We start from the raw sequence: 27196 nt of genomic DNA, 5'->3' as shown, positions 1-27196 counted from the left end.
GCGAAGTTTTATTTATAGGACTCAGTGGCGTGAAAAGAGGCTTTTGAGGGCAAAAGACACACGAAAGGAAAAATTTGCCAACCGTATTTCAGTAGTTAGGCTAAAAAGACAATGAGACATCATTGACCAGCAGGATCTTACAAAAACTACGAACTGTAGGCCGTGAGCACGCCTTTAATCCCAGCACTCAGGAGGCATTAGTAGGAGAATCGCCGTGAGTTCAAGACCGCCCTGAGACTACACAGTGAATTCCAGGTCAGCCTGGGCTAGAGGGAAACACTACCTCAAAAACAAAAACAAAAAAAAAATACAAAACCCCCAACATAACCACCACGAACTGTGGTCGGGACAGCACCCACGCAGCGCCTCCCCCCAGGGACCCCGGAGGCTCGCGGGGAAGGCCGCCAGCGAGCTGGGGTACCCACAGCGACCTGAACCGCGCCCCACCCCTCCCCGTGGCCTGCGTACCAGCCAATCCGGAGGCGCCCTCGCCTTCCCATCGGAGGCCCCGCCCCCGCCCGCGCCGGGGATGTGTGTGTGGTGGGGGGAGGGCCCGCGGCGTGACGTGAGCACGGCGGCTCCGCCCCCTGCGTCTCTGGCCTCGCTGGCCTGGGGGGGATGGTTTCATCATGGCGTCAATGCAGGTGAGCGGAGTCGCTGCATCTGGGCGGGCGTAGGGGGCCGCCGAGGGGGTGCGGGCGCTCGCGCGGGGCTGGCGTCCGGGGCTGCCGTATGCCGGCGCGGGCTCGGGAGCGGTCACCGCGGCTCGGCCTCCCGTCCAGCTCCGGGGCGTCGGGGAGGGCTGAGCGGCGGCGAGAAGAAGGGGGTGATCTCGGGCGGACGGCCGCCGGCGGAGAAGTTGGGGGGATGGAGAAGGCTGAGGGGAAGAAAGGGCGAAGTTTGGCGCTGGCGCGGCCGGGGTGGTCTCCAGAGCGTCCTCCCCACGCGCACGGCCGCCGCTCGTTGCCCCGGCAGCTCTCCTCCGGGATGTCCCTTCCTCCGCGGTCCCCGGCCCCGCGGAAACAGCTGTGCTCCCTGCGGACGCCGGGGTCGGGGCGACTGGAGCCGGACTGCGCGTGGGGAGCTCGGGACGCGCTCCCCGAGAGGACCGGCGGCTGCTGCGGACCGCGCGTAGCGGCCTCCTCCCGGGCCTCCCACGGCCGGCCCCCAGCCCGCTCGGCCCCTGAGCCCCAGTCGCTCCGGTCGCCTGTCCTGCGCCCGTGGGGACCCTCCCGGGGGAGCCTCGCGCTCGCTGGCGTCCCCTCCCCGCAGCCGGCTGCCGCGGTCGCCCCGCCCGAAGCTGCCCTCAGCCCGAGTCCCCAGCATCCTTGGCCGCCCTGCGTGCAGGCTCGCGAGCCTGCTCACCAGCCCCCCGGAAAGCTCTCGGGGATAACTCGTCCTCCTAATTTCTTTCTGACGATGCCCCACCCTTGCGGTCTTGGTGAGGCCGCCGCTCGTTGCCCTTCCCCTCCAGATCGTCAGTGCAACCTTAGTTGGGTGGAAGACGCTTGTTAACCTGTGTCCCCATCAACCTGACTTGGCTGTGCGTGGTTTTCTTGGTTTTTCCAACTTAACTTACTCTTCTTTTTCCTCTCTCAAATCCAAGAGATTTTTTTTTTTTTTCCCTTGGCAAAGATGGCAACCGCAATTGTAGTTTTGTAGAGATTGACAGCATTATCTATAGTTAGTGTTTAATTCACAGGTAAGACTAGCGGAATTAAAACATGTAGAAATAGAAAGTAGAACTCTTGTTAAGCTTGTTTATGGAATGCCTTGGAGAGTTTTAATAACATCCCCTTAAGAAAGAGACCACGTTTTTTCTTAGAAGGATTTTTGGCTTTTGTTTCTACAAGAATAAGCAAGTCTTCACCATTTCTTTTCTGTGCTAGTGTTTTTTTTTTTTTTCCTTCTCCTTTTCTGCACCTTCCTCTTTATGCAACTGTTTTTTCTTTTTTTTTTCTACACACTGTCCATCCCCTTTCAACCTATTTTCCTTAGAGAATTCTTTTTACAGTCTCTTCTCCTCTTGGCCTTTCCAGTAGAACAGTAAAATTGCATTTAGCATTTCTACTTGAAGAGATGTCGCGAAATGTTGTAAGGAAAAACAAGAACAATTTCAGGAAACGTTATACTTAACACTCATCTCCCTAGAGACATTAGAGAAGTTTCGTCATTTGAGGCACAAAAAGGAACTGTGGAACACCAGTTGAACAGTAGATGGGCTATATAACTTCTTGAAGATTTTTTTTTTCTTTTTTCTTTTTTTTTTTTTTGGTTTTTCAAGGTAGGGTTTCACTCTAGCCCAGGATGATCTGGAATTCACTATGTAGTCTCAGGGTGGCCTTGAACCCACGGTGGTCCTCCTACCTCTGCCTCCCGAGTGCTGGGATTAAAGGCGTGCACTACCACGCCCGCCTGCTTGATATTAAAAAAATATATATTTATTTACTGTTTGAGAGAGACAGGGAGAGAGGGGGTGGGTACATAATGAATGGGTGTGCCAGGGCTTCCAGCCACTGCAATGAACTCCAGATGCATGCACCACCTTGTGCATCTGGCTTATGTGGGTCCTAGGGAATTGAACTTGAGTCCTTTGGCTTTGCAGGCAAGTGCCTTAGCCACTAAGCCATTTCTCCAGCCCCTGCTTGAATATTTTTATCTGTATCAAAACATTATTAGTTATGACCAGCTGAAGGCCATACCATGTCTTAAGATAAAAACATTAAGCCTAAAAATTAAGATTAAAATCTACAGCACTTGTGATTATCTATGATAAGAGCAATGTTAGTTGGTTAGAATACACTTCAGGTATTTGGAAAATTCAGACTTAAAAAAAAAAAAAACGAGAGATATTGGTAACCTTGAGTTTTACATGGTGATTTAAACAATGGGGGAAAACTACCTGTTCATGCAGGAGTGCACTTTCCTGTGGCAGAAGCACTCCGGCAGATTCTCATCACTCTTTATGACTTCTGATTAGAGGGGGTGGGAACCCGATGCTTCCTGTTTTAATTAAAGTTAAACTAAACCATAACCTTTTATTCGTATTTGAAAACACCTGCTACATTTTCTGGAAATGTCATTAGGATATTTTAATGTAGATACACTTCTATGTGATTATTTCCGTGTCTTTGTGCAAAGTTTACTGTCTGTCCGTCTTAGCAGAAGTTAGCTCTTTTCAAATGACTTCAATTACACATAAAACTACAGCTACTTGAACAAATGTGTTTTATTAAATCAGCGTGTGTGTGTGTGTGTGTGTGTGTGCGCACGCGTGTGTGTGCGCGCGCGCACACACACACGCACACTTACTTTTAGTTTTTCGAGGTAGGGTCTCACTTTAGCTCAGGCTGACCTGGAGTTCTCTATGTAGTCTCAGGGTGGCCTCAAACTCATGGTGATCCACCTGCCTCTGCCTCCTCAGTGTTGGGATTAAAGGCGTGCGCCACCATGCCCAATCTATCAGCACATGTTTTTAAAGAGCCATCATACCAGGCATTTGGGGAGTTGCTAGGGGTACAGCAGTGAACAAAACCCCACCATCTCTGCCTCTGCATTTAATATTTACAGATAAGAAGAAAGTATTTATTTGTGCCGGGTGTAGTGGAGCACGCCTTTAATCTCAGCACTCAGGAGGCAGAGGTAGGAGGAATGCCCTGAGTTCGAGGCCACTCTGAGACTACATAGTGAACTCCAGCCTGGGCTAGAGTGAGACCCTACTTCGAAAAAACAAAACAAAAAAAAGTAGTATTTATTTTGTTACTATATTAGAGAAGGTTAGGAAATCAATATAGGGGATTTTAGTTAGGAAAAGTGTGCTGTTACACAAAATGTTGCTCCAACTTTATAGCCTTGTATTTAAGAAGCTTTTAGTACATTTCCTCATCTTACCACACCAGGGTATTGTTGCTGTAGAAGAGGTTACTTAGCTGGGAGAGACACTGTATTTTAAAAAACATGCCATACTATTCAACTACAAATGTAGAATGGGACCTGATTACTTGTGACACTTTCTTTTTCTTTGTCTTATTCTTTTTTTCTTTCTTTTAGTTCTTCCTAAAACAAAGTCACAAATCACGAAATACTATCACAGTAATATTTTAAGAACTCAGTATTTCCAGGCAAGGTGGCACATACCTTTAATCCCAGCACTCAGGAGTCAGAGATAGAGGATCTTTTTGAGTTTGAGGCCAGCCTGGGAATACAGAGTGAGTTCCAGGTCAGGCTTGGCTAGAGTGAAACCCTCCCTCCCTCCCTCCCTCTCCTACACACACACACACACACACACACAAAATACCAATACAACAACAAAAAAGAAATTATCACATGAATGGTATGTTCATGGTGATACTTAAAATTGGCCAGGTGTTAGGCTCCATTAAAGAAATCTACATTTAGTTTGGTAATTCAAGAAATCTTAAAATATTTATGTGTATCTAGCTTTACATGGGTACTGGGGAACCAAACTCTGGGCTGGCAAACTTTGTAAGCAAGTCCCTTTAACTACTGAGCCATCTCCTCAGCCCCTCGTAAAACATTTAATGAAAAGGTCACATACTTTTAGCACTTTAGGGACTTGAGTATTTGTTATAAACTTTCCATCTTTAAACTGCAAAAATATTATTTCATTAAAGTGCTCTATATGTTTTATGAGATTATAAATAATTTTGAAAAATAAGCAATATTTGAGTATTGTGTTTATTTATTTATTTATTTTTCCCCCCCCAAGGTAGGGTCTCACCCTAGCCCAGGCTGACCTGGAATTCACTATGGAGTGTCAGGGTGGCCTCAAGAACTCACAGTTATCCTCCTACCTCTGCCTCCTGAGTGCTGGGATTAAAGGCTTGTGATACCTTGCCCGGCTTAGCCATATTTTTTGTGCTGTGTTTCTTTTTTCATTGTGTGTGTGTGTTTGTATATTTTCATTTCCTTTTCTATAGCTTGTTTTATCTTTTGAAATACTTAACCAGTTTGGCCTTGATATGTTTTCTAATTTTAGAATTTAGCTGTTTTATTCAGACTTCTTTTAAGCTAGAAGTTGTCATTTTAAAATTGCCTTATTTTCGTTTTTCAAGGTAATGTCTCGCTTTAGTCCAGGCTGAACTGGAATTCACTATGAAGTCTCAGGGTGACCTCAAACCTCTGCCTCCCAAGTGCTGGGATTAAAGGGGTGCACCACCATGCCCTGCAGAAATTAGAAATTTTACCTGGTGTCTTTTTATGTTATATATATATATGTATATATATGTATATATATATATATATATGTATATATAAAATTTATTTTGGTTTTTTGAGGTAGTGTCTTGCTCTAGCCCAGGCTGACCTGGAATTCACTATGTAGTCTCAGGATGGTCTCGAATTCACAGTGATCCTCCTCCTACATCTGCCTCCTAAGTGCTGTTTAAAGACGTGCACTGCCACGCCTAGCTCTTTTTCTAATTTGACACCTTTATGATTATGTTAATAGGAAGGTCATAGGAAGTTAGTGCATAATAGTTGATGCCTGTCAACTGTTAAGTGACAAAATTGTTGAATTCTTCTTTGAATTTTCTGAATTTTTATCCTCTCTGACTTAGATGTTAAACTATTGACTTGATTTGGCTAAATAGAAGGATATTCAATAACTGAAGAGAGTATGGATGTGTGCTTATTTTCAGGTGATTTAGAAGTAATTATTTGGGATTGTTCACAGCTGTGCATTGCTTTTGGCTTGTTGTAGGTAGTAATGGTTGGTACAGGTAGAAGATGGTCTTACATAATCCTATCATAAGTCATGATGCCTTAACAATTAGATACCACATTCCTATTTGTCATTGTCATAATTAAGGTTCTAGCATAATGAAAAGTTAGAAAATTGTCATCTTGGATGCTAAGGCTTATTGAGCATTGAGAACTTGAATTCTGATAACTAAGGTTTATTGGATTCCTTAGTAATAGGGTGGTCAGAGCTGTTGGAGCATGGGCCAGGGGAAAAGGGGATGCCTGTGGCTACCACTGAGGGAGTTCTATGTGAATAGTAAACCTAAGTGACCACAAGCATCAATCTATGGTAATCACTCCTTCGCTCTCAACGTATTGTATTTTTCCTTTTGTGTTTAATCACCTACTTCTTATGAGCTCTCTTATTTTATTTTATTTATTTATTTATTTATTTTGGCTTTTCCAGGTAGGGTCTCACTCTAGCCCAGGTTGACCTGGAATTCACTATGGAGTCTCAGGGTGGCCTCGAACTAATGGCAGTCCTCCTACCTCTGCCTCCTGCGTGCTGGGATTAAAGCTGTTGAGCTCTCTTATTTTTGTCTTAGAAGTGTTTAGATTTTTAACTTTAAAAAAATTATTTATTTATTTGCGGGGGTAGAGAATGGGTGCACTGGGGCCTTCAGTCACTGAAAATGAACTCCAGTCGCACGCACTACCTTGTGCATCTGGCTTATGTGGTTCCTGAGGAATCAAACCTGGGTCTTTTGGCGTTGCAGACAAGTGCTTTAATAGCTAAGCCATCCCTCCAGCTCTAGGTTTTTAACTTTTTAAGTTTTTCCCCTGGGCCATAACTTTGATGCTTCAAGAAACATTCATAAATAGCAAATTCTGCATTAATTGAAACCTACTTCAGGAAAATCTGTTAAGCAGTTTTGTAATGGATGAATACCTACAAAGGTATAACTTAAAATTCATCTTGTATTGTATATTCTTAAATATTGTATTGATTTATATGTTGGTCAAAAACGTCAATGTTTTCCAAATATTTTTATATTCTCTTTTTGTTCACCTTCAGTTGAGTTTTTTGATACAATTTGATACAATTTCAATAAGACATGCAATTGAGAGAAGGGCGCTTGGGAAGACCTGCAGTTGTTCCAGGGCAGGGATGGCGCTGTCACTTTATTTGATTTTTCTTTTCTTTTTTTTTTTTTACACCTTCATTTTCGCTGTCACTTTATACATAGAGGCATATAAGGGTCTGAGGACAGGTCTTGGAGCTCAAAGTGGCGTGTCAGCTTGAGCCAGGTAGGTCAAAAAGCTCCCTTCAGCAGGTTCAGCACTACAGTGCTCTGCCAAGAAGACATTATTCCATGCTTCCATCTCTATCTAGCCTTTGAGCTTGGAGATGAGGTGTCCATAGGAGTTAGCCAGAGCCACCGTATATGATATCAGGATGTCAAGACCCAGGGATTCAGACCCCAGCCCTTCTCCCTCAGACTCAGGTCAAGTCAGCTATATTCTTTTCAAAAAAAAAAAATAATAATTTTGGGGCTGGGGAAATGGCTCAGTGGTTAAAGGTACTTGCTTGCAAAAGGCTACTGCCCCAGGTTTGGATCCTCAGTACTGATGCACAAAGTGGTGCATATATTTGGAGTGTGTTTGCAGTGGCAAGAGACCCCAGAATGAAATAAATAAAATATTTAAATCTGTGTATTTTTAATATTTTTATTTGTTTGAGAGTGAGTGACTGTATGGGCATGCCAGTGCCTCATGCCACTGCAAATGAACTCCAGGTGCATGTACCACTTTGCATCTGGCTTTATGTGGGTACTGGGATATTTAACTCAGGCTGTCAGGCTTTGCAAGCAAGTGCCTTTAACCACTGTACCATCTCTTCAGCTCCATATTTTTATTTGTTTACATAAGAGAGAGAATGAGGAAGTATGGGCTCCAGTGGTAGTGTTTATAGCATTAAAGACTGTGGAGAGATTGCTTAGTGGTTAAGGTGCTTGCCTGCAAAGCCAAAGACCTGAGATTGATTCTCCAGGGATCAAACTTAAGCCTGTGCAAATGAACTCTGGGTGCATGGGCCACTTTGTGCATCCAGCTCTACATGGTTCCTGGGGAACCTAACTCTGGTTGTTGGGCTTTGCAGGTGCCCTAACTGCTGAGCCATCTCTCCAGCCTTGAATTGATTTTTAAACTTTTTATTGACAACTTCCATAAATATAGATAATATACCATGAACATCATCCCCTCCCATTACTTCCCTTTTTTTGCCTTCCAAATCTGCCCTCCACTTAATTCCTTCTTCCCAACTACTGTCTTCTCTTTCCATGCCATCATTTTTTTTTTCTTTCCCCTCCTGTTATGTAAGCCTTGTGTAGGTAGCATCAGCCACTGTGAGGTCATGAATATCAAGGCCACTTTGTATCTGAACTTCGAATTGTTTTTTTCCAAGGTAGGGTCTTGCTGTAGCTCAGGCTGACCTGAAATTCACTATATAGTCACAGGGTGGCCTCATGACCTCCAACTCACAGCAGTCTTCATACCTTTGCCTTCCAAGTGCTGGGATTAAAGGCGTGCACCACTACGCCTGGCCTTGAATTGTTTTTATTTTGAGAAATAAAGTTGCCTTTATAAAATCTCAATAGAAATAATACAGGATCGGGAACCAAAAGATCAAGTCCTGTTTGCTACTTAAAAAGCTTGTATTACATGAACATCATATATATAGTGGCTAAGATAGATTATCAGAAGTAAACATACATAAAACTACTTTTAGGTTTCCCAGCCTGGCTTCAGCTTTATGATTCTTCTGCTCAGCCTCCCAAGTGCTGGGGTTATAGGCATGTGTCACTACATCCAAGTATATACTGCTTTTTGGAATTCTCTTCCTCAAACCTGTTTTCTTCATGTTGGTTTGTGGAACTTTATCCTACTATGTGCTGATCTAGAAACTTTGAAATTATCTTACGCCATAGTCAACTATCAGCAATTATGTCAACTCTACCTACAAAAGATCTAGAAATCCACTATTTGTTCCTCTTCTGAATTACTCCCTGATTCCTCCCTCCCCCCACCACCACCAAGGCAGGGTCTAGAATACCAGAGTACTAGTCCAGGCTGGTCTGCAACTCGCTCTGTTGTAGTAGGCTGACCTGGAACTCCCTGATTTAAATCATCATCATCCCTTCCTGGATGTTATATTAATCCCTGCATAAATGGTTTTCCTGTTTCTTCCTTTGTACCCTTATTGCCTTTTCTCTACCTGTAGAAACCTTACAGTAAAGGGCAAATGTCACCTACAAACTCAACTGCAGCTTCCTAATTCAAATGGTAACAGCACCAGGGCTTTAACGTCTCTCAGATGCCCTGGGAGCCTTGGCCTCCTTGCTATTCCTGCTTAGGCCTTTGGCCTGGTTTCTTTTACTTGGAATGTCCTTTCACCATCTGGAGGTCTCCCTTCCCCCCACTCAGATCTTTGTTTAGATGTTATTTCTTCAGTGAGGGCATCCTTTGCCACCTAGTATAAAATAATGCCACCTCCAACCCTCCCCCCAGGACTAGGAATTTTTCTTAAGTCTAAATCTTTCACAGTTGGTTTATTATTAATTGATTAATTTACTATTTCCTCAGTAAATGTTGAATGAATAAATAAGCTCATCCTCTGGGATCAGGTAAAGGTGGATTTCAATCCTAGTTTACCCCTTAAGAGCTGTGTAATCTTTCCCCTACTTCTAAACACAAAATAGGGATGATAAAACAGTCATATTTCATGAAATTGTAGATTATTTCTTTTACATATTTTTAGAGTTGTTTGTGATTTATAACTTAAAATGTTATAGGTCTCCAGATTTTTTTTAATGATCTTTTAAGTATTTACTAATTTGAGAGAGAGAAAGAAAGGGTGTACCAGGGCCTCTTTCTACTGCAAACAAACTTAAGATACGTGCACCACTTTGTGCATCTGGCTTTTACCTGGGTACTGGGAAATCAAACCCAGACCCTCAGGCTTTGCAAGCAGGAGCCTTTAACTGCAGAGCCATCTCCAGCCATAGGCCTCCAGTTTTCAACTCTGCTACCAATTTTATTTTTCTTTTTGATTTCTGGTCCCTGTGTTGGTTATCAGTGGAAAAAAACCAGATTCCTTTTATGATAATGTGTCATATGAGGTCTCTGTATTTCTACATCACAGGAAGGAGGGCGGAAGTATGGATTCCAATTAGTGTGCATTCTTTGCCAATCCACTTCAGAATTTGAGAATTAGCCAAGTAGAATTATGAGCTAGATTCTATAGCAATTGTAAAAAGCACACTTTTTTTTCTTTAAATTGAAATGTGTGGGCTGGGGTTGTAGCTCAGTGGTATAGATATTGCCTTGCATACATGAAGCTTGATTCTATTCCTAGCACTGCCAAAAAAAAAAAAAAAAAAAAAGTTTAACTAATGTAGTTCGAATCATAAAATCTTGAAGGCTTCTAATATATTCACCACCATTAACACTGCAGAACATTTTCATTTTTCATCACCCTAAGAAAAAACTTTTTTATTTTTTTGAAGTAGGTTCTGTAGCCCAGGCTATAGTCTCAGGGTGATCTGGAACTCATGGTAATCCTCTTACTTCTGCCTTTTGAGTGCGTGCTGGGTTTAAAGACATGCACCACCATGTCCGGCCAGAAAAAAGCTTATCTGCAGTCACTCCATTCTTTCCTCTCCCCCCCACCCCCAGTCTCCTTTCAATTTCTTAAAGATTTACCTATCTGTCTTTCATGTAAATAGAACTACACTCTGACTTTAATATTTTTTTGTTTCTTTGTTTTGTTTCTTTTTTTTGTTTTTTCGAGGTAGGGTCTCACTCTAGCCCAGGCTGACCTAGAACTCACTATGTAGTCTTAGGGTGGCCTTGAACTCCCAGCAATCCTCCTACCTCTTCCTCCCAAGGGCTAGGATTAAAAGTGTGTGCCACCATGCCCGGCTTTTTAAAATTTCTTTGAGAAAGAGGCAGAGAGAGAATGAGTATGGGTGCTTCAGGGCCTCCTGCCACTGCAAACAAACTCCAAGTGCATGTGCCAGTTTGAGCATTTGGCTTTAAGTGGGTACTGGGGGATGGAACTGGGGCCATCTAGCTTTGCAGGCAAGCACCTTTAACTGATTAGCCATCTCTCCAGCCTCTCCTTAATGTTTTTTTTTTTTTTAATTTTTTTGTTTATTTTTATTTATTTGAGAACCACAAAGAGAGAGAGAGAGAGAGAGAGAGAGGAGAGTGGGTGTGGCCAGGGCTGCTAGCCACTGCAAACGAACTCCAGACGTGTGTGCCCCCTTGTGCATCTGGCTAACGTTGGTCCTGGGGAATCGAGCCTTGAACCGGCATCCTTAGGCTTCACAGGCAAGTGCTTAACCACTAAGCATTTCTCCAGTCCCCTCCTTAATGTTTTTGAGATTCATCTATGCTGTAACTCTTACCAGTACTTGATACTCACTTCTGACAATAGATGCTTGCTTGCTTTTATTCAGCACACAATTACCTGGAACCTGTTCCGTTTAATGCAGACACTAACCAGAGTTAGTACAGGTACCCAAAGACAGTTTCCCACCTCAGATTTCAGTTATAAGCATAGTGTCCCTGGTTATCCGCAAATGCTTTCCAACTAGACTACGATTGGGAGAATCTCTACTGTGATAACTTGAATATATGGCCCCATAGACTTGGGTTTGAATTGAGTCTCCAGTGGGCTGAACCCTACTGGAGACAAGGTGTTACTGAGGGCTGATCTTAAGAGTCCACCCTAAGGTGTGTTTGGGGTGGATCTGAGTCCGTTCTTACTAGGTGTATTCAGAGCAGTTTGAGCTCTGGCTATTTGTGCTTGTTAATGGTGCTGGCTGTTGATGTCTCTCTGCTTAGATCTATGAAAGGGAGTCAGCTTCTTCTGCCATTAATGGTGTTTCCCTGGAATTTGTAAGCCTGAAATAAACCTTTCCCATAAGCTGTGTCTGGTTGGATGTTTGTCCCAGCCACATGAAATTGACTGCAACATCTACCAACACCTTCATGATTGCTATAATGATTGCTCTATTGGCTGCCAAGATCCCAAACCCCTAACCTTAACTGATTGCTGATGTATTCTGAAGAATGTTTTTTGTTTTGGTTATTTTTCATATATATATTTTTAAAATATTACTTAAAAGAGAAAGAATATGTATGGATGCAGTAGGGCCTTTTGCCACTGCAAATGAACTCCGGATGCATGCACAACTTTGTTGCTTTATGTGAAAACTGAGGAATTGAATCTTGGTCGTGGGCTTTGCAAGCAAGCACCTTTAACCACTGAGCTATCTCCCCAGCCCCCATTTGTTGATTATTTTATTTTTCTTTCTTGTAATTTTTTTTTTATGGGAGAGAAAATTGTCACATCAGTGCCTCCAGCCATTAATTACAGTCAAACTATACCCATGTGTGCATATGCAGCTTTGCGTGCTTGTGTCATGTGCATCTGGCTTATGTGGGACCTGGAGAGTCGAACATGAGTCCCTGGGGTTTACAGAGAAATGCCTTAACTGCTAAGCCATCTCTCCAGCCCTTATTTTATTTTTAAAATATTTAATTAATTTATTTGAGAGAGAGAAAGGAGAGAATGAAAATTGGTGTGCCAGGGTCTCTAGCTACTGTAAATGAACTCCAGCCACATATGCTACCTTGTGCATCTGTCTTATGTGGGTACTGGGGAACCAAACTTGGGTCTTAGGCTTCACTAAGTCATCTCTCCAGCCCATATTTTATTTTATCATTATTATTATTTATTGAGGTAGGGTTTCACTCTAGTCCAGGCTGACCTGGTGTTCACTTACGTAGTCTTAGGGTAGCCTCGAACTCAGTGATCCTCCTACTTCTGCCTTCCAATTGCTGGGATTAAAGGCATGTGTCATCATGCCCAGTTCCTTGTTTATTTTAATTTTATTATTACTATTATTATTTTTTCGAGGTAAGGTCTCACTCTAGCTCAGGCTGACCTGGAATTCACTATGGAGTCTCAGGGTGGCCTCTAACTCACTGCGATCCTCCTACCTCTGCTTCCCGAGTGCTGGGATTAAAGGCGTGTGCCACCATGCCTGGCTACCATATTTTATTTTTTAAAATCTGTTCTCACACTATAGCCAAGACTGGCCTGAATCTTGTGGCAGTTTTCCTTTCTCAGCCGAGTGCTAGCATTACAAACATGAGCTACTATATCTGACATTAAAGGATATTTTAAAGGTTACGAATGGTTTGAAACTATAGTGAGATTCCTTAAGGTCCTGAACACAGGAATTCTGTTCCCCAGCAATCCTCTCTGTATGTGAATTTTTTTTTTTTTTCGAGGTAGGGTCTCACTCTAGCCCAGGCTGACCTGGAATTCACTATGTAGTCTCAGGGTGGCCTCGAACTCACGGTGATCCTCCTACTTCTGCCTCCCGAGTGCTGGGATTAAAGGCATGCACCACCACACCGGGCTGTGGATTTTTTTTTGAAGTAGGGTTTTCTCTAGCTCATACTGACCTGGAATTCACTTTGTAGTCTCTGGCTGGCGTGGAATTCACAGTGATCCTCCTACCTCTACCTCCCAAGTGCTGGGATTAAAGGTGTGTGCCATCATGCCTAGTGGAGGGGGGGGGGAGAGTTAGAGAGGGAGGGAGAGAGAGAGAGAAAGAAAGAATATGAATGAATATAGATGAGTGTACCAGAGCCCCTAACTGCTGCAAAGGAACTCCAGAACTTTGTGCATCTGGCTTTATGTGAATACTGAAGAATTGAACTCAGGTCATTAGCCTTTACAGGCAAGCACCTTAACCATTGAGCAATCTCTCCAGCCCTGGGTGTTTTTTTTTTCTTCAGAAACTCTGAAAACCCAGTTCTTTTAGGGGAGGGAGAGACAGAGACAAGGTCTCATGATTCCTAGGCTGGCATCAAACTCACTGTGCAGCTACGGTGAACTTGAACGTCTGTTCCTCATACCTCTCTTGCCCGAGTGCTAGAGTTATAGGCTAGAGCCATTGTTCTTGTTTGAATGTAAAGTTTCCTCCATGGGTTCATGTGTTTAAACACTTGGTCCCCAGGTGTTGGTGGTGTTTGAGAAGGTTGTTGAACCTTCAGGAAGTAGAGCCTTGCTGGAGGAAGTCTGTCGCTGGGGGCAGGACTTGAGGTTTTAAAGTCTGGCCTCACTTCCAGTTTACCTCTGCTGTCTTACTGCAATGTGATAAGCCAACATCTTGCTCCTGCCACCATGTTTTCCCTGTCACTATGGAGCTGTAAGCTGAATTAAATCCTTTGCTTGCTTCAATTGCTTTTGGTCAAGTATTTTGTCAAGCAAAGGATAAAGTAAGCAATACAGCCACCATGCTTGATCTATGTGGTATTGGGGATCAAACTCAGGGCTGTGTGTAATGTAGACAGACAATATACCAACTGAACTACATCCCTAGACCCTCCTGGCATTTTGAGGTTTGTTAAATTGGTATGTTCCATTTTATGTTCCTCTGCTTTTGCCCCTCCACAGGTGTTGGGTAGGTAGGGCTGAAATTTCTAATCCTCTGATTGCACTGGTTGGATCCTTTGCTAGCCAGTCCCATCCTCAGGCTATCTAGGAACATTCAGTGATTATTCATTTAGATGAGAAGGGTTGTGGGAACTGTGTGCCATATAATTGTAAGATTTTATGGGGAGGTTGCTCAATGGGCTTAATCAGCATGAGTTTGGAGTCCCAGAATCTGCAAAATGCTGAATGTGGTGTTGCACACTTGTAATCCCAGTGCTGGGATGCAGAAACAGGGAATCCCTGAGGCTCATTGGCTAGCTGGTCTAGCTGTATTGGTCATCTTTAGGTTCATTGAGAGACCCTGTCTCAAAGAATAACGTGGAGGATAACTAAGGGAGACACCCAATATCAACCTCTGGCCTCCATACACGCACATATAGGAACATGTGTATACACACACACCTAATACAGCTGACCCTTAGTGTCTGCATGGGTACAGGGTTCTAGGATTGCAACTCAGGATACCAAAATTCATGTCAAAAATTTAAATACGGTCCTGGGGGTATGGGTTAGTGGTTAAGGCATTTTCCTGCAAAGCCAAAGGACGCAGGTTCCATTCCCCAGGACCCACATACGCCAGATGCACTAGGTGGCACATGCGTCTGGAGTTCATTTGCGGTGGCTAGAGGTCCTGGTATGCCCATTCTCTCTCTCTCTCAAGTAAATAAAAATAAATAAATATATGTAATTAAGAAAAAATGTTACATTCTTAGGAAGACCAGTATGAGATTATTATGGAGAAAATTACATAGTTGAGTGTATTGATGCCAGTGTTGCCCTTGATGTTACTTAGTGGAAACCTTATAGAATTTGCTACTGCCTGTCCTCATTATTACAGATCTTGTACTTGAATTCATTTACTGGTTCAAATTTATGTAATCCTAAAATCATTTCTGAAAGTGCTTGTTTGGTTGCTTCCATGCTTGCAAAGCAGTAAGGATACACAAGTTGCTCTCTGCTTATGTTCTCTTCTGAAAGGGCTGCTCTGCTGACTTGTTAGCTCATACTGTAAGTGTCCTTTTTGAGGTGTGGGGTGTACATTTTTTTGTGGGGTTTGATTTTTCTGTTTAAAATGGGCATCAAGCATACTACTGAAGTTCTGCTTAGGGTTCCTAAGTACATGAAAACCGTCATGTGCCTGACAGAAAGTGCATGCATGAGATAAGCTTCATTCAGGTATAAATTATAGTGAAGTTGGTTGTGAGTTTGTTAATGAGTTTAATGTATAGTAAATGTTCTTTTTAAAAAATTTTCTGGGGTGTTGAGGATTGAACCTAGAACCTTATGCCTGCTAGGCAAGCTCTCTTTTGCTAAGCTGTATAATCAGTCCAATAGGGGGAGTCTTTAAAGAAACACACATACAAAATCAGGTTTATTTCTAGCTGGCTGATGAAATATAACTAGAAGCTTGTAGGAATCTAACCCTGTATTTCTTCTGGAGCAGTGAGTTTAGGGTTCACTAATTCAGTGTTTGCTGAGATCTTAACTACTGTGAATAATGCAGATAGACTGTATTTTAAGTTTCAGTCCATCTTTGATTTGAAAGTGTGGAAGCAAAATTAAAACTGGTAAAATACAATGTTACTATATCCAAGTTCTGTTTGATTCTTTTTCTACTTTAAAAAAATTATTCATGGGCTGGAGAGATGGCTTATTAGTTATGCTGGTTTGGGTTCAGTTCCTCAGTACCCACATAGAGTCAGATGCACAAAGTGGCACATGTGTCTGACACTCTGGTATGCCCATGCACTCTGACTATCTTGAAAAATTTATATGAGTGTGTATGCCAGGGCCTGTTGCTGTACTAGAGGTATGTGCTGCTTTCTCTACCCCCCCCACCCCTGATGTAGGGTCTCACTCTAGCCCAGGCTGACCTGGAATTCACTATAGTCTCAGGTTGGCCTCGAACTCACAGAGATCCTCTTACCTCTGCCTCCCGAGTGCTGGGATTAAAGGTGTGTGCTACTACACCCGGCCTTCATGTGCTACTTTTTTGCATACTGCTTTATGTAGGCTTTATACTAGGAAATTGAACCCTGGGCCAACAGGCATTGTAAGTAAGCATCTTAAAGCCCAGCCCCTTCTTTGTTTTCATTTCTTTGATAGATCAGTTCCATTCCCTGGTTATTTTCAAGTTGGCCCACAGAGTTTTTTAAAACAGTGGCCTTCAACTTTGATATCATTTGAAATTACCTAGAAAACTTTTTTTTTTCTTTTGGAAAACTTTTTTAATTCCCAGATTATGAGTTAATATCTTGGCACACATTTTGTAATTAATCTTAGCTATTTAGGTAATTCTAATGTATATCTTCAGTTGAGAACTCATCTTCATTTACCATAAAGGAGTTAAGGTGTGCAAATCATATATACACAGTTATGTAACTCTTTGGATCTGCATTCAGGAGATTTAAGGCATTTAAGTGTAATCTTCTGGATCCCATGTAAGCCAGATGCACAAGGTGACGCATATACAAAGTTGCACATGTTCACAAAGGGGCACACATGTCTGGTGTTCAGTTACAGTGGCTGGAGGCTCTGGCACGCCAGTTTTCTCTCTTGCTGTTACACAAAAAGGGGGGGGGCAAGTCTGTTGGGTTTGCCTCAAAAAAAAAAAAAGTAAAAGTAGTGGATCAGGCTGAAGAGGTGGCTTAGTGGTTAAGGCACTTGCCTGCAAAGCCAAAGGGACCTAGGTCTGATTCCCCAGAACCCACATAAGCCAGATGCATAAGGTGGCACATGTTCCCAGAGTTTGTTTGCAGCAGCTGAAGGCCCTGGCATGCCCATTCTCTCTCTCTCAAATAGATTTGAAAAAAAAAGATAGTTAAAAAAAAATAGAGGGGCTGGAGAGATGGCTTAGTGGTTAAGGTGCTTGCCTGGGAAGGACCCAGGTATGATTTCCTAGTATCCATGTAAGCCAGATGCACAAGGTGGCTCATGTGTCTGGAGTTCATTGTGGTGGCCAGAGGCCCTGGTGTGTCCATTTTCTCTCTGACTCTCTCTTTTCTCTCTCTTTCTCTGCTTGCTAAGAAATTTTTTTTTTAAGTAAAAAATAAAAAATGCAGCCAGGTGTGGTGGTACACTCCTTTAATCCAGCCAGCACTTGGGAAGCTGAGGTAGGAAGATTGCCATGAGTTCAAGGCTGCCCTGAGACTACATAGTAAACTCCTGGTCAGCCTGGGCTAGACTGAGACCCTGCCTCAAAACACTAAAAAAAAAAAAATAAATAAAATAAAAGAGTAATGGGTCCAGACAACTGATACAGAAAATGGTACCAAGAAGTGGGAGCTGGGCGTGGAGGTGTATACCTTTAATCCTAGCACTGGGAAGGCAGAAGTAGGATTATTATCAGTTTGAGGCCAGCTTGGCACCACAGAGTGAGTTTCATGTCAGCCTGGGCTAGAAGTCTTGTCTCAAAACAAGCAAGCAAACAAACAATATAGCCATGAACTAAAGTGTTTGGCAGAGGAAATCTCAAGACAGAAAACCACTGGGTATGTTACAAACTCCAGATCTTTCATTGAATTGTCTTTGCTGCCCTGATTGAAATCCACAATGAAAGAAGAAAATACAGAGTAGGAAGATATAAAAAATATACAGCTTAGATTGTTTTTTCTATTTCCGTGGAGAATGCCATTGGAATTTTGATGGGGATTACATTAAATGTATAGATTGCTTTTGGTAAGATTGCCATTTTCGCAATATTGATTCTTCCAATGCAAGAACAAGGGATGTCTTTCCATTTCCTATTGTCTTCTGCAGTTTCTCCCTTGAGTGTTTTAAAGTTTTTTGTTGTAGAGATCCTTCATTTCCTTGGTTAGGTTTATTCCAGGATACTTGATTTTATTTATTTTTTTGTTGATGCAATTGTGAGTGACAGTGATTCTCTGATTTCATCCTCTGTGTGTTTGTTGTTAGCATACATATAGGAAGACTACTGATTTCTGTGTGTTTATTTTGTATCCTGCTACATGGCTGTAGGTGTTTATCAGCTCTAACAGTTTGCTGGTAGAGTCTTTAGGGTCCTGTATGTATAGAATCATGTCATCTGCACATAATAAGAAATTGATCTCTTCCTTTCCAATTTGTATCCCTTTTATGTGTGTCTCATGCCTTATTGCTATGGCTAAGACTTTGAGTACTATATTAAATAAAAGTGGAGACAGTGAACACCCTTGTCTTGTTCCAGATTTTAGTGGGAAAGTTTCACGTTTTATGTTGGCTGTTGGTTTGTTATAAATAGCCTTCATTATGTTGAGATATGTTCCTTCTATTCCCAGTCTCTGTAGGACTTTTATTATGAAGGGTTGTTGGATTTTGTTGAATGCTTTTTCTGTATCTAATGAGATGATCATGTGATTTTTCTCCTTTAGTCCATTTATATAATGTATTACATTTACCGACTTGCATATGTTGAACCATTCCTGCATCTCTGGGATTGGTTGGGGTGAATGATCTTTCTGATATAGTATTATATTACGATGCCAATATTTTGTTGAGAATTTTGCATCTATGTTCTTGAGGGGGATTGATCTGTAATTTTCTTTTTTCTGTCTTTGTCTAGTTTTGATATCAGGTTGATGCTGGCTTTGTAGAAGGATTCCTTTTTCTATTTTATGGAAAAGTTTAAGAAGCATTGGTGCTAGTTCTTCCATAAAGGTCTGGTAAAATTCACCAGTGAATCTGTCTGTGCCTGGAATTTTTTTTAGTTGGGAGATTTTTGATAACTGCATGGATCTCTATACTTGTTATAGATCTATCTAAGTGATTAATCTCATCTTGATTTAATTTAGGTAGGTCATATAAATCAAGGAAATCATCCATTTCTTTCAGATGTTCACACTTAGTGGAGTATATGTTCTCATAGTAAGTCCCTATGATTTTTTTTTTTTTATTTCTCTGGTATTTGTTGTAATGGTTCCTTTTTCATCTCTAATTTTATCAATTTGTGTTTCTTTTTCTCTTTCTTTTGGTCAGATTTGTTAAGGGTTTACCATCTTGTTTATCCTTTCAAAGAAGCAACTCTGCTTCATTGATTCCTTGGATTTTTTTTCTATTTAATTAATTTCTGCCCTAATCTTTATTATTTCTTCCTTTGTGCTGATTTTCAGTTTGCTTTGTTGTTCTTTTTCCAAGGCTTTCAGGTGAAGCATTAAGTTATTTTTCTTGCGACCTTTATAATTTCTCATTAAGTTATTTACTTGCAACCTTTAAAGCACTTAAAGCTATAAATTTCCCTCTTAGGAGTACCTTTATTGTGTCCCAAAGTTTTGGTATGTTGTGTTCTCATTATCATTTGACTCTGAATTTTTTTATTTCCTTCTGGACTTCTTCATTGACCCATTCGTTTAAATCCAAAATTTCATTTGGAAGCACAAAAAGATTGAAGATCTAAAACAATTTTGAGCAACAAAAATAAGGCTGGTAGTATCACCGTACCTGATTTTAACCTATATTACAGAGCCATAGTAACAAAAACAGCATGGTACTGGCACAAAAACAGACAGGTTGACCAGTGGAACAAAATAGAGGACACAGATGTAAGTCTGGGTAGCTATGGCTACCTTATATTTGACAGAAATGCCATGCCAAAAGTATTCACTGGAGAAAAGAAAGCCTCTTTAGCAAATGGTGCTGGGAAAACTGGGTATGTATCTGTAGAAGGATTGAAATAGATCCTTATCTCTCTCCATGCACAAGAATTAAGAATTGATCCAAATGGGTCAAAGACCTTAATATCAAACCTGAAACTCTAAAACTGCTAAAAAAAAAAAAAAAACCAAGTGTGAGGGGGGGACCCTTCAACAAATTGGTATTGGCAAAGACTTTCCGGATGTTAACCCAACTGCTCAGGAAATAAAACCACAGATAAACTGTTAGGACCTCATGAAATTACAAAGCTTTTGTATAGTAATGGATACTGTGAATAGAGGGAAGAGGCAGCCTAGAGAATGGGAGAAAATCTTTGCCAACTATCTTCTGATATCATCTGACAGAGGATTAATATCTAGGATGTGCAAAGAACTCAGAAACCAAATAATAAGAAATCAGACAATCCAATTAAAAATGGGCTATGGAACTAAACAGAAAGTTCTCAAAAGAAGAAATACAGATGGCATAAAAAAATGTTCCATATCCCTAATCATCAGGGAAATGCAGATTAAAACTACATTGAGATTCCATCTCCTGTCAAATTGGCTACCATCATGAAAACAAATGACCATAAATGCTGGCAAGGATGCAGGTAAAAAGGGAACCCTTTTACACTGTTGGTGAGAATGCAATTTGGTCCAGCCATTGTGGAGATCAGTGTGGATGTTCCTGAGGTAGCCAAAACTTGATCTACTATATGATCCAGCTATACCACTCCTGGTCATATTTTCTAAGGGCTCATCTCACTACCTTAGAGATCCTTGCTCAACCTTGTTTATTGCCACTCTGTTCACAATAGCTGAGAAATGGAAGCAGCTTAGATGTCCCTCCGCTGATGAGTGGATAACGAAGATGTGGCACATTTACACAATGGAGTTCTAGTCAGCAGTTTAAAAAAAATTGTGAAAATTTCAGGAAAATGGATGGATCTGGAAAGTATTATACTTAGTGAGTGTTGCAGTCAGGTTTGCATTGCTGGTAGAAATCACCCAACCAAGAGCAGCTTGTGGGAAAAAGAGGTTTATTTTGGTTTACAGGCTCAAGGGGAAGTTCCATGATGGCAGGGGAAAATGATGGCATGAGCAGAGAGGGTGGACATCACCCATGAGCCAACATAAGGTCGGCAATAGCAACAGGTGAGTGTGCCAATCACTGGCAAAGGGAAACTGGCTATAACACCCACAAGCCTGCCCCAACAACATACTGCCTCCAGGAGGCTTTAATTTCCAATGCTATCCTCTGGGGAAACTAGTATTCAGAATACTTAAGTTTATGGGGGACACCTGAATCAAACTACTGTATTCTGCCCCCATAAACTGATAACAATACATGATGTAAAATACAGTACGTTCAGTCCAACTTTAAAAGTTCCCATAGTTGGGCTGGAGAGATGGCTTAGTGGTTAAGTGCCTGCCTGTGAAGCCTAAGGACCCTGGTTTGAGGCTTGTTTCCCCATGACCCACGTAAGCCAGATGCACTAGGGACCGCGTGCATCTGGAGGTTGTTTACAGTGGCTGGAGGCTCTGGCGCGCTCATTCTCTATCTGCCTCTTTCTCTCCCTGTCTGTCACTCTCAAATAAATAAAAATAATTTTCTAAAATTATTTAAAGTCCCCATAGTTTTTATGAATCCCAATGATGTTTGAACATCACCATAGTCCAAGGTCTTTTAACTGAGCCATAATACCAAAAAATCCCCCCCAAAACCCATAATGACACAGAATAAACATTCACACTGCATAAGATGGCATTGGGCATAGGAAAAAAAAAAAAAACCAAACCAAAACAAAACAAAAAACAAACAAACTATTTTTTTTAAAGGGGGCTTATTTATTGTCACTGTTCCAAATGTACAAAAAAAAAATTAGAAAATAACCCCCAACCCCCACAATATTTTCCCCAACACAAATATTTCCTCCCAAACCACAAACAAACTGGTCCTGGCGTTTCCATAAACAGTGCAGCTAGAAACAGTTTAGAGAAAATTTAACAGGATTCAGATTATATCCAGAAAGTCCTCATCTCCAATGTTTCCCCATCCTGCTGTTAAAAGTCCTTTTACAAAGTGATGCGTTTGGCTGCTGCTTTAGAGATCTTCCTGTGCTTTCTTTTTCTTCTTGGGTTTCTCTTCCTGAATAATAGGGGGGTTTGTAGCTTCTCGCTGTAGATAGCTAATAAAGTCATTTAATTCACGGCCACCTTCATATTTCTTTGGATTTAGTTTCTTGTTGGCTGGTGAGAAGTAGATGGTAGGAAAACCTCTGACTTCATATCAAACAAACTATTGTACCAAGACAAGATTTAAAATAACCAGGGCAAACTTCAGACTATGTAGTTTCAAGTCCAACAACTCTAGGCAGTGACAAATCTCCAAGTTCAATAATTCTAACCAGCAATAAGTCTCTAGCATTCCAATTCTATCCCTCCAGCTTGGCTGCTCACAGTACTGGGAAACTTCATTGGGGCCAGCAGCTTTCTTTAGCAGCCATCTTGTGGTCCCGGCATCTCCACTGGGTCTCCACTGCAATCCATGGTTCATCCTCATGGTCCCATGGGGGACTCCATGCATGCAACCAACAAAACATGCTTCATACTGTCCATGACCATTTCCAAAACATAAGACTCTGTTGCAAACTCAATGGCCCTCTCTTTCCTGCATTTCTTATACTCCACGATACCAGGTAGGGTGCCAATTTGTTAATCCAGGGGGAATAAAATGGACTTTGAGAACAGGACACTCCTTGAGCACTCAGACCCCTTCAAAAGAGTCTACATTTTTCCTGTTGCTCCAATGCAGGTCAGCTGGCCCAATCTCAAAGATGGTAATCTCTCATCTGCAGCCGAACGGGCAGCAGATCACCCAAAGATTTTTCTTTCTGTGCCATATCCCTCTGCTCGCACCAGTTCATTTCTATGCAAAGCAACCCTGCATAACTTCTCAGGACCCAGGCATAACAGCAAGCTTCTCACACAAACTTCTAGCCCAGATCAGGCAAAGCTCTTACTCATCCTCATAAGCCAAACCTCACAGTCTATAGTTCTTACTGCATTCAGGCCTTTCAACTCTGACCAGAATAGTCCATCAAGCTGTACTTTATAGCACTGCAAGGCATCTCTTAGGCCAGGGTTTCAAATCTTTCTACATTTCTCTTGAAAATCAGCTCCAAAAGGCCAAAGCCACACAGTGGTATCTAGCAGCATTTACATTCCTTGGTACCACTTTACTCTTGCAGTCAGGTTTGCATTGATGGTAGAAATCACCCAACCAAGAGCAGCTTGTGGGGAAAAAAGTGTATTTTGGCTTACAGACTCGAGAGGAAGCTCCACGATGGCAGGGGAAAACAGTGGCATGAGAAGAAGGTGGACATCACCCACTGGCCAACATAAGGTGGACAATAGCAACAGGGGAGTGTGTCACTCACTGGCAAGGGAAAACTGGCTATAATACCCACAAGTATGCCCCCAACAACACACTGCCTACAGGAGGCTTTAATTTCCAATTGCTACCAGCTGGGGAGATTAGCATTCAGAATACCTAAGTTTATGGGGGACAACTGAATCAAACTACTACAGTGAGGTACTCCGGGCCCAGAAAGCCATATGTCACATGTTCTCTCTCATACGTTGATCCTAGCTATAAATGATTGGACTTCTATATGAGTAGGAATGAAACTCAGTAGCAGAGACCAGTAAGCTAGAAAGGAGGTATAAAGGGAATAGAAAGGGAGGGAGGGGCTACTTAATAAGATGGTATTGTATGTATGTATAGAGAACAGATTAATGGGGGTGAAAAGGCCTAAGTGAGGTTGGGGAAGAGATTGAGTAAAGGAAGGGTGGAGGGAGGGCTAATCAAAATCTAAGCGGATGTAAGTAAGTCATATGGAAACCCACCATTGTGGATAATGGAACACTCAGGAGCCATAGATTGTTGTTAGAAATTTTTCAGTGCTAGGGATGGGATACCTTCAGTGAGTTGTTGGCCAAGGAAGTCCTTGATGCCCCCAAAATATTACAAGCCATTGCCGAGGCCCTTGGTTTCCCACCAAGAGTAGATGGTAAGACCCTATTGCTGAAGACTCCACATACTTGGGCTGCAAGGTCACTGAGAAATCCTGCTGGAGAGCTGAGCTGAAAGCCTCCTCCATGTATACCAGCGGATAGAAAGCTGGAAGAAGCCGTTCTGCATGCAATTCAGTGGGACAGATAGAAAAATCACCAGTGAAGATACTCAACGGTGGACATTGCAAGCTTCATATTTGGCCAACTAGGCCAAATGAGCTAATGGGTGTAATAGTGGCACATATGTTATGGGGGAAACCAACCACCCTATACTTTGACTGGAGGTATACTCCGTGGGAGATTATACTTCTGTGATGCTGAAAACCTACAACAAGGGTAGTTATGAGCCCTAGGTGTTCAATGTCTGCTGATGTCTGGCTAAATGTATATACTGTGCTCACCAAACTGCCCAGTAAGCACTTCTCTTAATGTTCATGCCAATATATTAATGCTGCTCTCACTTTTGGTTAGAGAAGCTTCTCTCCTTAGATAGCAGTGACCTTGGGATGACTCAGAAGGCACCGTAGTGCTAAGAAGAAGTGACAGAGGAGTGCTCAGCACTGAAATATCTCTATCACACCTTCCAAGGCTCAGGGTCCATTGTGGAAGAGATGGCAGAAAGAATGTAAGAGCCAAAGGAAGGGTAGGATTCCTTACAATGTACTCCTCCAGATGCAATGACCTGGATATCCATGACCTCACAGTGCCTGACACTACCCAAGATCATCATAATAGGAGGAAAAGATGGTGATATCAAAATAAGAGAGAGATTGATTCAGAGGGGTAGGAGCGTGGAGTTTTAAAGGGGAATGTGTGTGTTGGGGGGGGGAGCGAGGAAATTACCATGGAATATTGCTTACAATTACAGAAGTTGTCAATAAAAACCAAAACAAAAAATATATACAGCTTGGCACAGAAAGAAATATAAAAGGTGGGCTGGAGAGATGGCTTAGTGGTTAAGTGCTTGCCTGTGAAGCCTAAGGACCTCAGTTCAAGGCTTGATTCCCCAGGACCCACGTTAGCCAGATGCACAAGGGGGCACACGCGTCTGGAGTTTGTTTGCAGTGGCTGGAGGCCCTGGCATGCCCATTCTCTCTATCTGCCTCTTTCTCTCACTGTTGCTCTTAACTAACTAAATAAAAATGAACAAAAAAAATTAAAAAAAAAAAGAAATATAAAGGGTTTCAAGTTTGGGCACAGAAACTACACGGGCTTCTTCTGTTGGAATTGTTTAAAGAGGTTATCACAGTTAAAGACAAGCTAACTGTTCTGCACTGACACCATAGGAAAGATACCCAGAGGGCAAGACCCAGACTACCGAAGGCTGAATGTAGGAGGAATGTAATAGCCTTTTTAAAAAATTATTTGCACTTGTCTATGTATATGTGGTGGTAGGGGGGGTCACCCAAGTAGAGCCTCTTGTTCCATTTTTTGCATTTCACTTACAGGGTACTGGGAAATTGAACTCAGGCCTACGGTACCTTGTCTTTCCAGCCCTTGTAAATTATTTTGAAAGGAAAAGGCCTGAAAGGAGAATGCAGGAATTCCCTGTTCCCCATCACTGCTACAACTATGTTCCATAAGTATCACATTCCATCCCTACCTTGCAGAAGAACTTGAAAGAAGGAAAGATATAAGAGTGCGGAGGCATTGCACCGCTGTTCTAGAGGGTAGCCAGGGCTAAGCAGTGTGAGGCCACTGGGTGAAGCTGTAAAGGTGAATCCTAAGTTGTAATGGAGACTTCAGGATATTATGTTCCAGGAACATAAGATAGCTACCAAGAAAAGCAGTCAGCTTGAGGTGAATCCTTTTCACAGGAGAAGCTAGTTAGTTTAGCATAGCTGGAGGGATGGAGCTATTCAAGGCTGTTGAAGCCCTGATAATCCATCCCATCATGAGTTTCAGATGCCAGACATGGAGCTGGAAAATTTTGGTCATGCTTTGATCTGATCATTCCTTGCTATGTGTCCTCCCATTTTTCTATTTTGGATTGGGAAGATTTACCTTGTGCTCATGTGTTTTGGATGTATGTAATTTTTTTTTGTTTGTTTGTGTTTTTGAGGTAGGGTCTCACTGCGGCCCAAGCTGACCTGGAATGAATTCACTATGTAGTCTCAGGGTGCCCTCAAACTCATGATGATCCTCCTACCTCTGCCTCCCGAGTGCTGGGATTGAAGGTGTGTGCCACCACAGCTGGCTTGTAATTTTTTTTAAATGTATTTATTTATTCGATAGAGAAGGAGGGGGGAAAGAATGTGCATGCCAGGGCCTCCAGCCACTGCAGACCAACTCCAGACGTGTGTGCCCCCTTGTACATCTGGCTGGTGTGGGTCCTGGGGAATTGAACCTGGGTCCTTTAGCTTTGCAGGCAAACACCTTAACCACTGAGCCATTGCTTCAGCCCTTAATTTGTTTTTTGGTGTTATAGGAGCTTATAGTTAAGAGTTATCTGAGACTCAGAAGAAGACTTGAGACATTTTTGGAACCATTAAAAGACTGTAGGGACGTTAAAAACAGATAATTTTTTAAAATTTATTTATTTATTTATTTATTTATTTATTTATTTATTTATTTATTTGAGAGCGACAGACACAGAGGGAAAGACAGATAAAGGGGGAGAGAGAGAATGGGCACGCCAGGGCTTCCAGCCTCTGCAAACGAACTCCAGACGCGTGCGCCCCCTTGTGCATCTGGCTAACGTGGGACTTGGGGAACCGAGCCTCGAACCGGGGTCCTTAGGCTTCACATGCAAGCGTTTAACCGCTAAGCCATCTCTCTAGCCCAGATAATTGTTTTTTTTTTTTTTTTTTTAAATATTTATTTGAAAGAGCTTGTTAGAATCAGAAAGAGGGTTGGGGGTTCTGGAGAGATGGCTCAGCAGTTAAGGCACTTTCCTACAAAGCCTAAGGTTCCCCAGTTCTGTTTCCCACTATTCATGTAAAGGCAGATGCACAAGGTGGCACATGTGCCTTGATTTCATTTTCAGTGGCTGGAGGTCCTGACGAGCCCATTCTCTCTCTCTCTCTCTCTTTCTCTCCCCCTCTTTCTCCCTCTCCCCCCCCCCCCAAATGAATAAATAAAAATAAAATAAGCTAAAAGATACAGAGAGAAGGAACACAATTGCGCTAGGGCCTCTAGCCACTACAAATGAACTCCAGGTGCTTGTGTCACCTTGTACATCTGGTTTATCTGGGTACTGGGGTATTGAACC

General features: G+C 42.2%; 1 protein-coding gene across 2 annotated transcripts in view; it reads left to right on the top strand.

Moving 5' to 3' along the window:
• Positions 1-589: 589 nt before the first annotated feature.
• Ube2w (ubiquitin conjugating enzyme E2 W) overlaps positions 590-27196 on the top strand; it is an 84891-nt gene continuing 58284 nt past the window's right edge. Inside the window, exon 1 of one of the 2 annotated variants that reach the window (XM_045143119.1) lies at positions 590-644. In XM_045143119.1, the coding sequence (XP_044999054.1) occupies positions 630-644 (15 nt within the window). In that variant the 5' untranslated portion in view covers positions 590-629. Of the gene's footprint in view, positions 645-21050; positions 21064-27196 lie in introns of those variants that run through there. The other variant, XM_045143120.1, reaches the window with a different exon arrangement.

Source organism: Jaculus jaculus, chromosome 2 (assembly GCF_020740685.1).
Source record: "Jaculus jaculus isolate mJacJac1 chromosome 2, mJacJac1.mat.Y.cur, whole genome shotgun sequence".
Lineage (NCBI taxonomy): Eukaryota > Metazoa > Chordata > Mammalia > Rodentia > Dipodidae > Jaculus > Jaculus jaculus.
Note: the sequence above shows the minus strand (reverse complement) of the source record. Positions and strands in the feature narration are given on the sequence as shown.